Here is a 12,307-nt window from a genome sequence, read left to right on the forward strand (position 1 = left end):
GGCCTACAGTTTCCCATTAGAGTAATACTAAATGAGATAAGGTAAATGGTATGTTTCCAGGCACCTTTCTTCTTAGACATTCATTGGCAGGTAATTTTGTATTCCAGTAACCTGTTGCTACCACTGTAATCTCCTTAGTATTATATATGCTTTATATTAAAAATTGAGACTTTAACACTTTGCTGAGAGGTGTTACAGTTTTGAACTAATGTACTCTGATTGTAATCAACATCTCAGGCAAGTAATAATGAACACTTTTGACAATGCTTGCATGATTTGTCCAAATATTGCACTGAATATTTTTTTTTTTATCTCAATCCTAAATGGAAATTAATTTACTCTTACAAAACGTGGTTTCAGATGGGTCAGAATTGATTTTTTCTTCATACTGTCTTGTATGGTGCTTTGTTTTGGCGTTAGTTGTTGCTCAGCAGTGCTGTACAGAGTGAAGGAACTTTCAGTTTCTTAGCTTCTGTTACTGACCTGCTAGGGACTAAGGAGGCAAAAGAAACTGAGAGGGGACAGAACCAGAAGACCTGAAATGGACAAAATGATATTCCATACCATATGATATCATGTGGAGAAAAAGAAGCTTGAAGAGCAGTGGGAAGTTGGCCAGGGGAGCAGCTACTGCTCGGGGAAAGGCTGGGCATGGGTTGGTAAGTGTTGAACAATTGCTTTGTACATCGCTTGTTTTATATATGTATATATATATATATATATATATATATATGTCAGTATCACTGAGTTAGTGTGTTGAGCCAACTATCCACTACCTGGCTGTGGGGAAGAACCATGTTGCATACCCCATCTAACCAGAACAAGCCGTTGAGTCTGTTTTGTAGATGCTGTATTGGATTTTTGTTTGGTCTTCATTGTGGAGAGGCAGATTGCCATTACTATCTAGAAATTGGTCATGGAACAACATGGAAGTTGTGTAGTGGAATGCTAATCTGAAGAAAGGGGGGAAGGAAACTTGTGTGCATATTTAAGAACATGGTTTTTGAATGCTTGTTTATACAGTTTGCTAAAGATACTACTAATAGTATAAATGTAAGAAAGTCTGGCTTGTCTGAAGTCAGAGTATGATGCAGAGGGGCTGATTAACAGTATCTAAAACGTGTGTTTTTAGTCAAGAGAAGATCCAGATTTATGATCCTTTTACCTCAGTTTAGAAAAAGGTTTGTCTTTGGCCATCCATTGATCTGGAATGTAATATGAAGGCAAGTACCAATCTTTTATTATTATTCTTTCACGCTCAGGAAGACACATGCAGTTTTAGCTGTTCTAATTTTTGAACTTAAAGTCATCAGCTATTGATTCTAGTTAAATGTGTAAGAAGTGTTTAAAAATTTATTGTCAGCCTTTTATGATAATAACTGTTGAGATAATTGCTTTTGATTGCAAAATAATTGCACTTATGGTCACCAACACTTAAGATTACCAGTCCAGCATGGGAACAGACACACATGTATGATTACTTTAACTGTTCTGTAAATGTTCACTGACAACCTATTGTTATAGTGTAAAGTCTTTTTTTCAATCTGGAGTTGACCATGCTAAATTTGGTTATCAAGTTAAGTAATCTGTCTTTGTTGAGGTGATGTTATAAATAAGATTTACTGAAAGAAGTGTCTGCAAGCAAGTCTGCTCTGTAATTATTTGAACATTTAGGAGATGAAAGTCACAAAGGTGAAGCATATGTTTATGTGAAAACAAATCTCTGCACAAAATGTGGATTTTTTTGTTTGTTTTGGTTTGCATGTGTGTGTGTGTGTGCGCGCGTGCACAGACTGTTGTCTCCCTGAAAGAGATTTTGTAGCTTCTGTTGGTGGCATGTAGACTTCTTGTGCACTCAGTTGACTGGTTTATAGAATTGTAGAATTCTTGGAGTTGGAAGGAACCTTTAAAGGTCATCTAGTTCAGCTCCTTTGCAGTGATCAGAGACACACACAGCTAGACCAGGTTGCCCAGGTCCTGATCTAGCCTAGCCTTTAAAGTCTTCAGGAGCAGCGCACCCAGCACATCTCTGGGCAACCTGTTCCATTGCTCACCATCCTCACTGTAAAGGGCTTTTTCCTTATCTCTAAACTAAAACAAAAGAAAACAAAAAATTTTCAAGTTCTGTAAGAAAGCTATTAATTAAACTTTCCATTAACAGGTAGGCCAGTTACATGCATTGTTTTTAGCATTACATTTTAATTAGAAAAAAACGAATCTAAACATTGTTATAAATTAAGTACTTTAGAAAAAAAAATGAAATATAGCTTTCCAAAAAACTCTTCATATGTGTACTTGTAATCTATGAAAATGTTTATAATGATATAACATTTAAAAAAAAAGTCATAAATAAATGAGTTGCAATTCCTAAGAATAATTGTTCACTTTGGATACGCAGCTAAGTGAAAAACAGTATGTCAGCAAAACCTGCTGTTGTGGTGTGCTGAGTTGACTATAGTGGAAGATTGCTCTGATTTTATGTATTTACTATTCATAACTTAATTTCAGCACTTTCAAACTGAAGTATTTCAGTAGATTTACTGTTGATATTAGACTTGGAGAATGTTTTGTCTCCTTATTCTGTTTCCTTTTGCATTTACAGTTATGTGCATATGTTCATGTGTGTACAAACATACCCTTGCACTCACCAAGTCTTTGGAGCTTCCAGGTAGCAAAAGGACCATACAGTAATTATATATGGCTATTAGGAGATTGCCATTAGATACTGAAAGCTGTGACTGAGAGCTGATGAATACATACTCAGTTAATAGGTTTAGTGTGTATATGCAGGCAGTATTTCAGTAATTGCATCTGTAAAACTCGTGAAGTTATGCCAATGGTTACGCTTAAATGTATTATTGTGTGTGTCTGTGCTCTACGTAGGGCGTTCATAAAAATGATCCTAATTAGCTTTTAAGGTGGATTAGTTACACAGTTATGCACTATTATCTCTCTCCATATAGATACTATTATTCAAAATTAATTTGCTTTGTACATGAGTCATGCTCAGCTCACTAACAAAGTTCTGGAGGTGTTCACACAGGAATTTAATATGGATCTGCATTAAATTCATTTCCATCCCTGTTTTTGGTTTACCTCTTCCTAGGGAATAAAACCATGTGATATATGTTGTATCATGTCTATGAGCACATGATGGAAAAGTTCAAGATGACTTGTAGCGATCTATAAGTTCATGAGATTTACAGTGATCTAGAGAATGTTACTATACAGTGTTTTTTCAATTTGAAGTTGAAAGGTTTTTTTTTTTTTTCCGCAGTAAAACAGAGCCCAGCATTTTTGCACTTGTGTTTAAGTCAAGTAGGTGATGACATTTCTTTACAACTCTGGAGATGGTTCTGCATCTCTTAATAAGCTTTCTTAAGAAAGTAATGCAAGAGGATTCTATCCCACATCCTGTAAAATTAGGATCAACCAATCAGAGAAAACATTAAACATATAACTTAAATAACTATTTACATTTCAGCTTACTTCTATTTGAAAATATAAAATTAATTTTAATAAAACTAAAAGGCTTAAAGGAGGTGACTTTTCAATCTACTACTTTATAATTTTGCAAACAAGTTTTCTTTCATCAAGCAAGTGTAGGTTGTTTTTTTTTTCCTGTGAACTATACTAGTTATTAGCAGGTATTATTTTGGATTACAGAACTGTCCATCTTCACCCTGGTTGATTACTGTATTGGCTTCAGCAAGCAGACCTCTTAATGTTCATGAAGTCTTCTGAGGTCATGACTGAACGTTTTGACAGGACAGTTTCAAGAGGCTGATTTTTTTTTCTTTTTTTTGTTAATGATGTCGTTATATATTGGACAAATACAGTATGGTCAATTTTGAAGACTTCACAGCATTTTTCATACACTGAAATGGTGTCATGGTTTTGTGATTTTTGTTATCTGTATTTGACATCATAACATTACGTAGAACACTGGGAGTTATGGGGTGAACCAGCTCATAAACTGATGACAAATAGTAAAGCTGAAAGTACTATGCATGCATCTCCTTGTGGGTGCAATATGGAAACTGTAGGGAAGAGATTTGCAGTATTTTGGCTAGCAGTAAATGTTATTTTTTCATTGTGAAGTGGGACTGCATTTTGGCTCCGAGAGTTGATTCATTTTATGAATGAGAAGATCATTACTTTTAAGGTCTTTGTGCTTTGAAGATACTTGTTCTATTTATGTTTGGTTTTGTTTATTTTGAAGATTTCCATTTTGATTTCCTTTTGTGCTTGTCTCAAAGCTACTCCTCTCTCAGTCTCTCTTTCTGTCTTGTCCAGTCTTACGATATCTGTTGATTTGTCTCTCTTTGTGCTGGTAAAACCTGTTAAAAACTTGCTCATGGAAAACACTAAGGAAGTGTCTCATCAGAATAAAGTAAACATGATTTTTTTTTTTATTTTTCATAAGGTAGCAATTCAAAAAAGCATAGAATTTTCCGAAAGGGAACACTGTTACTGTAATTCTCTAACTCCTTTTCTCATTAGTACAGCATTGTCAAGCACAGTAAAAGAAAAAATGAGCATAATTTAAAAATTCAAATGGTTGGGAACCTTAGGAGATAATCTAATCCAAACTACTGACCAGTGCTAGGTCAGGTGTGAGGTCCAAATGTGGCTGCTCAGGGCTTGCCATCCAAAGATTGAGACAGCACATCATCTGTGGGTTTCCTTGTTTACTACAGCAATAATACTTTTTGCATAATATTCCATCTAAGCCTCTAGTGCCAGCTTGCACCTCTTGTCCATCATCCTCTCACTCTACAACATTGTGAAGAGCCTACCTCTGTCTTGGTAATACTCTCATCTCTCATCGGTTCTGCAAGGCTGCTATTAGGTTCTACCTGATGCTTTTGTACTTCCAAACTGCAAACCTAGTTCCCTCAGCCTCTCCACACAGAGCAAGCAGTCCAGGTCCCTCCACTTTGGGTGACCCGCTGCTTGCAGGTTTGTTTGAGTTTGTTTCTCTCTTGTTTTCAGGGATTCAAAAAGTGAGCACAATATTCTTCCTGAATGGAAGAGGATAATCACTTTCTCCTGCATCAACAACCTACCATCACACACATCTACTACCTCTGCTTCTGTTATAATACATTGCTTTAAATTTACTTAAATTCCGCTCAATGAAAATACTGAATTTGCTATTTCCCCTAATATCCCATTCTCCTCAAATTCTGAATGCTACCATTGTAGCTTTCCACTTAAGGAACTATCTTAAAAATGCTTATGAAATTTTGACCTTCAGTTTTCAAAATAATTTAATTATGCAAGGGAACAGATTAATTAATAGGCTTTTAATTTATCCCCTTTATGGATATAGAAGCCTGTTTTGAAGCTTAGGATTCAACAGGTTTCTCACAATCACTTTTATTTTATGGTTACAGGGATGTTTCTTTACTGTCTTTAATAAATTGCTGCTGCCTCTCAAATACATATTAATGCTTACAAAAACCACATACAGTGAAATGTGTGTAATCAGTGATCTTAGAGTGCTTTACAAATTATAAGTAAAATCTTATATTTAAGAATTTTCTATTCAAATAATTGCAGAAGTCTAAAAGTCTTCTTGCTAATGTGTGCTTATGTGTCACATACCTGCAAATATGTTGTGCTTTAATTGAAAATTTTCTAAATGACAGATAGTTGTAATCTAGACAGAAATGACCTTACGCTTTAATTTGAACACTTATAACAATTTCTGTTACTAATGCAAGTTTCAAAGAATTGAAAAGGCAATTTTATTTCAGATAATCTATTGTGTATCTTGGCCATAAAATAAACTCTATTTTGGTGAAGGTAAGAAGCAGTTTTCTTAAAAATTAAGTAGTTTTTTCATATACTTACTGTCTTACATAGACCTCCTTTAATTAGTAAATTTTTAGCAGTATTCTCCTATTTTAATCAGTGAGAGTCGTCCAGCTTTCTTGCAATCCATGACAACAGGCATATATATGCACAGATCTAGCACTTTTTCCTTCTTTGGTACTCTTTTGACTGCTGTGTGCAATGTTTTGTTTAAGATGTAAATCATTAATGTGGTGAAAAGTTCTATGCCATTATATGCTCAGCAGTAACCTTTACTCATAATGTGATATTGTCTGTATGTCTTATTTTGTTCAGCTTTCCCTGGCACTGATGAAGCCTAAGGCTGCTGTTTCTTTTAGTTGCTGATAATTTTTTATCTGATTAACTGACACATTTAGTTGAAATCAGACACAGCCCTTAGGCTGGGCATGGATTTAATTTAAAAAGTATCAAAGGTTTGCACTGCGTGCTGTTTAATCATCATGTTTATCAGGCAAAGAAAAATTACTGGAAGGACCATAGGGAGAGGGTTATCTTAAGGAGCAGTAACTTGGGAAATTGATAATAACTCTGAGGTAATTTACTGCTAAGTTTTACATTCATTAATATAACATTTCCCACTAATAATTACAGTGCTTGTAATGTACTAATTAAATTGAAAACATTAGCACTAATTTTCATTTTGCTGAAGTCTGAGAAGGTCAGGTAAAGACATTAAAATGTGAAATTAAAGAAAACCTCAGTACTAATACCACTGCAATGAACATTTTACTCACTAGTGGAATACCTCTATTGATATTGTGTACTACAATGCTTATGTAGACATAGTTACTTATTACTGTCACGATCCTTAATTGCATTTCAGTTACTGAAATAAGGAAAAGAAGATCAGAAATGAAATCACAATGTGCTAGCTTAGATTATTTTACATTTCTCTTTATATTCTATGTCAGCTGTGAAGTAGTTTTTCAATTTTATGCATGGGTTCTACATAGCCATGTTAACAGCAGCCTAACAGCACGCTCATGGCAGCTATGCTTTGGAGCTTTCATAGAACTGTTTAATTTTTCATTCTATCTTCTAAAAAAAATGTAGGTGAAAATATTTTATAATATGAAAAAAGCAGTAATTTCGAATCGTGTTATTTATAAAATCTTCAAAACTAAGAAGCTTTAAACAGAAATTGTGGACTTCAATAGATCTTTGCAACTGCAACTGTATTATTGTTCTAACACAATTGATTATGAAGATTATTATTCCTGAATGTTATGAATAGGAATAAACTAATGATAACAAGTGTTGTAGTTGTAATGTAATTACACTTATAGATAAAGCTAGTAATCTTTTGTATATAAAAGCAAGCTATACTGCAACTAACAAAAATCTATTCTAATTTCTTAAACTTCATTTTCATATCTGCCTTTAAAATGAGTGTTGCTAGAAGTTTTGTGGGAGAAATTACAATATTAATTAATAGAATAGAAATAGTTGTTAGCATGTATTTGTATTTCTGTTTGCATTTAGTGCCTGTCTTTATCACATTATGTAGTGATGTAATACTTTCTAACATATTGTGCTTAACATAAATGCTTTCTGTACTACTCAGAAATTCCCGAGAAGCAAAAATGTATTTTTACTTTCAATTGGTTTATTGCACTAATGAGATATTAAAATAAGTTAATATTAATTTTCATCAAAGATTTTCATGTTGTCTGTAACCCTTTCTATGGCACAGGGACTAACATATTTCTTCCCCAAAGTTGCTTCCTTGGCTTTTGAGTTAAGTGCTAATCCTCGATACTCCCTACAGATTTCAGATTGCTCTACACAAGCTGAGTTTTGTAAACATGTTTTAATAGTATCAAGCATGATTAGATTACATATTAAAAAGTGTAGTGTCTGAGCTATGTCACAATTAAATCTGGAATTTATTTCTGGAGTAAATTCTATCTGTTTGCAAATTGTCCAATAACTCTTCCAGTGCCACACAGTGAATCTATTGAAGAACTAGGTTTCTTTCAGTACTTGAAGTGCTGAGCTAAATACCAATTAGAGCAAGGTTTTGCTGTAAACTTGCTCCAGTTGAGGAATTTATGAAGATTGTTACACTTTAGTAATTTTTTCTTGAATTTGTTCTGCTCTAGTCTTGATTTGTTGAAATGTACAAAATAAAATAATTGAATTTATACCCTTTTGTGAAATATATGTATTTATATTAACTAGCTCTTCTGTTGCAAAGCATTTATTAACTATATTAAATTTACTAATAGTAAATTGTTTCCCCTTGTGGCACTGTGCTGTCTGTATAGTGATGGAACTATGTATTTGCAGAAAAACTAAATTAAAACTGATAGTGGTGAATAGCTCCCTGTTACAAGTCCTTACACTTAGATGCTAACCAGAACAGAAATAGGGCATGAAGTACTGCCATTTCAAAAGATCATGAAAAACTTATGCATTATTAAAGGAAATAAACTAGTATAAGTACAGAATAAATAGTGTATGAATATTTAAATAAGAATTAATATAGCTTGCAAGCAAACAGGCTATGACAATATTCTGTTCATTACTAACTTCCATATGTATTGTATACATGTATATGTATGAATATATACTTTTTTGTGTATGTGTGTTTATGCATTCATACACATATACCTCCACTCATTAAATTAGTTATAGCTAGGTGTAATTGTATAACTGAAGAGGTGTCACTGGCGCTATAATAAATATTATGGTTATAATAATAAACATTTTATTTTTTGATGAGGAAAGAAAAGCATATGTATTATAAAAGCATATGGAAAATTATATATGATATATTTATTATATTTATCATATGTAGTCTTGGAAGTTAATCTAGTTTGAGACTACACATGCAGTGTATCTCTGAGATACAAAAACATTGGTTTGTGGGATAGTTTGCCACTTGTAACTTGAGCAATAAAATTTGCTACTTAAATGATAAGTAGTGACTTTTTTTTCAGAATATCTGAACACGTAGTTTCCTTGTTTGTTTGTTTTAGTGGATAAATAGATGCAAAAAAAAACAAAAACAGTATAATGGTATATTCAATGAGAATTTTAATAAGAACTTTCCTCAACTGTGTGGAAAATACACCCTAAAAATAGTTTCTTAATTACTATTCTCCACACAGACACTATGACTGAACATTTCATTTGTGAATAATTTCTTTCTGAAAGAAACATTTAGGAAAGCCTGAACCTGTTACCAAATCAGCAACAGCAAAATAACAGTTACAATTCTATTGTCTATAAAAATTGATGACAATATAATATAAAAGGTTGTTGGTAAACCATTTCTGTTCAAAATTACAATAAGGGTAAGAGTTCGGGGTAGCTTTAAATTGTATTGTGGTTTTCTTTACAGCATAATGCTACTAAAGACAACAGGCATGCATAGAAATAAAACAGGACCAATAATCATTGGCAGCATTGTGAATCTGCTTAATTGGTGAGCTCCAAGCTCATGTGCATAAAACAGTTGTTTAATTTATACTTTTATTCTGAGTCCTTAAACATAAATAGTTTTGAAATGTGGTCTGTTCACTTTCTGTGAGATTAGATGATCTCAGAGTTTAGTTCCATGGAAGTGGCTAGCATTTTCTAAAGGGTAAAAGTTAGAACTCTAAGACCACAAACATAGGCTGCTTGCAGGAGTTATTTGTATTGCTGCATTCTCTATTGAAAAGTTTGACTATATCTCAGTCTTGGAATTTGTAGGAGGGAAAGTCTTTTTTTTATAAAGTACTTTTAAAATGTAGTTCTTTTAATTCTTAACTGACTTTTTTTCTTCTATACGAAGGATATTATACATCTCAGTTTTACAAAAACTTTTGAAAATCTACTTTTGAACACAGTGTTATTGTGCTCTTCGTTTCTGTTGTAATTTCTGTAGAAATTCTTAGAAGGCATTACTTTCATGGTTTAGGACAGTTAATATTGTGTACTGTGTGACCATGAATATTTTTATTACCTGGGAAAGTTTGTTTGTATTGTGAAGGACTCTGAAAAAGGTTGGATTACAGTCAGCTCTGTTTAGCAGAGTGCAAACTGCTGTTAATTTAATGGAAACAAAACAAACAAAAATAATCCAGTAATCTCAGTAAGTAGAAAAAACGAATTCTTCCCAGACTTTGCCAATGTTTGTTTACACTGAGCCCGATATGTTCTACAACATAATAAAAATGTACCATTTGTCAGGTATGAAGAAGTAGGTTTGAAAGACATTGTGATTCCATTTTTTGAGTTTTCCACTTTATTCAGAAAGTATAACTCGTTTAGTATAATAATAAGTACTTCAGACATTTTGTCATTATTCATTTAGATCTGTGAAGAACACAAGATAGGGCTGACTATGAATTAAGTTCAAGAGCCTGGTGTTTGTATTTTTCTAATTTTTAGGGAAAAAAAAAACAACAAAAAACCAGTGAATTGAACTCTTGAAAAAGCATTTCCATGTTGAATAATTCTGAACATTAGCAGTCTTTTTCACTGCTATGGTGATTCTTCTTTCCTGTCATACAGAAAACCTACATAGAAAAAGAGGTTTTCTCCCATAGATTATCAAGCAAATTAATCCAATAATTCCAAAAGGGATTATTTAACAGCATTAAATATTCTTTTGGACACCCTTATTCAGAATGACTTTATTCACCGGCCTTAATATTTAATTGACTTAAAAGTTAACTGTGAATTTAAATTAACCTAATTAGTAATCTTCATCAATTTTCCTGAGGGCACTATTACTCAAATATGTTTGTAAAAGAAAGAAAATATCTTAAATATCTTGATTTCTTTGTGTGCGTGTGTGTGTGTGTGTGTGTGTGTGTGTGTAAGTAAACTTCATGTTGAGTGTTGAGATGTTTATTTGATGTATTATTTTTTACTCTGCTTGAGTCTGAAGAAAGGTTATTGGATTTTGTGTATGTCACCTTTATTTTAAAACAACTATGTAGAGAATTGTAGCTGGTTAATTTGAAGGCTCTAAAGAGGCTTCATGTAGGAGAAAGAGCATACATACTCCACTATCTGAAAATTGTTTCCTAATTAAATCTGAATGTGAAGACATTCTGTGCCTTTCTTTGCAGATGGAGTTGATGAGTAGTAAATCCATTGAGATTCTAGGAATGGTGCATTTTATTGTTGCTCAGTAATAGAATCAACTTATCATCACTGAATTATGGAATGGATGAGTTTGGAAGTGACCCCTGGGTAAACAGGACCATCAAGAGTAGGTTGCCTGGGCCCATGCCTGGGAAGCTTTTGAAGATCTCCAAAAGACTCCACAGCCTCTCTGGACAATCTGTGCCAGTTATCTGTCACCCATGAAGCACAAAACTACTTCTTGATTTTCAGATGGAACCTCCTGTTTTCCAGTTTGTGCCCACTGCCTCTCATCCTAGCACTGGACACCTCTGAAAATTAATATAAAGCGTATGAAGAAGAGGTGTCCCAGACAAATGTAAAGCTGAATATTAAGACTCTGAAGAGGAATTTTAGTTCAGTACTATGGCAGGATTTGATAGGCTGGTTTGATTTTGAAATTTGTATACAGATATATAGTTCAAAATTTTGTGGTAATCTTTCTGCAAGCTTCAAAGGGTTGATGTGCAACTTAATCAGCTCCAGAACATAACTTACCTTGTATAGTTACAGTTAACCTTGGTTGAAAGAACAAAGCAACTGTGTCTAGAGTAACGTCAAAGAAAGGAAGCGAGTCCAACATGTTGACAGGGACCCAAGGAGTTTAAAAAGGTGAAAGTTCATGACATATTTTACATATGTACATTTTCAAATGTTACGTTTTCAATGTGTTCACAAGAAAAAAATAAAGGACTGTTAGCTTAAGTAATTGAAATAAAACAGGGATACAGAGACAATGTATTGGGAAAGCTTTGATTTATTTATTTATTACAATTTGTAGGTGATGTTAAGTTCCATGCAAATGTTCTATCATGTTTTATTCTTGTGCTGTTTCTTAAGACAAATGCTAACATTTTGATTATACTTTATGATTGTATATTAATGATTTATTTGTAGGTAGGATAGCTGACATTTCAGTTACAGTGAAGAGCTGTGGGTCATTTTCAGGATGTCAGGAAATTATTAAAATAGGCTGTTAAGTCTGGTATTTTTTAGTTACAGTGATTATTCCTTGTAGAATGATACTTGCTTACTCTGTTGGAGTCATAACCATCATGCAGGTCAATTGTGTTGCTCTCCTCTATGTAAGATCTGCATTGCAGCCCATTTTGTTCCATTTATTGGGCACAGGGAAAATAATTTATTCTTGGTTGATTCTTCTGATAGAAGCACTCAAACTCTATTTTTTAGGCTAGTATACAATGTTTATAATTATTATTCCTTGTCTTCTTTCAGGACAAAGAAGCAGTGGAGGGTGTGTCTGTGGGAGCTATTCTTTCTGACTACCAGAGAGTTCGAGTTGAAGATGTGTAAGAACATATTA

At 33.4% G+C, this 12,307-nt stretch overlaps 1 protein-coding gene across 1 annotated transcript in view; it reads left to right on the plus strand.

Moving 5' to 3' along the window:
- Positions 1-575: 575 nt before the first annotated feature.
- LOC100545423 (diphthine--ammonia ligase-like) overlaps positions 576-12,307 on the plus strand; it is a 44,400-nt gene continuing 32,668 nt past the window's right edge. The window contains exons 1-3 of the mRNA XM_031553731.1: positions 576-659; positions 11,575-11,595; positions 12,220-12,293. Of these exons, the coding sequence (XP_031409591.1) occupies positions 576-659; positions 11,575-11,595; positions 12,220-12,293 (179 nt within the window). The remainder of the gene's footprint in view (positions 660-11,574; positions 11,596-12,219; positions 12,294-12,307) is intronic.

The sequence above is a fragment of the Meleagris gallopavo genome, chromosome 5 (assembly GCF_000146605.3).
Source record: "Meleagris gallopavo isolate NT-WF06-2002-E0010 breed Aviagen turkey brand Nicholas breeding stock chromosome 5, Turkey_5.1, whole genome shotgun sequence".
NCBI lineage: Eukaryota > Metazoa > Chordata > Aves > Galliformes > Phasianidae > Meleagris > Meleagris gallopavo.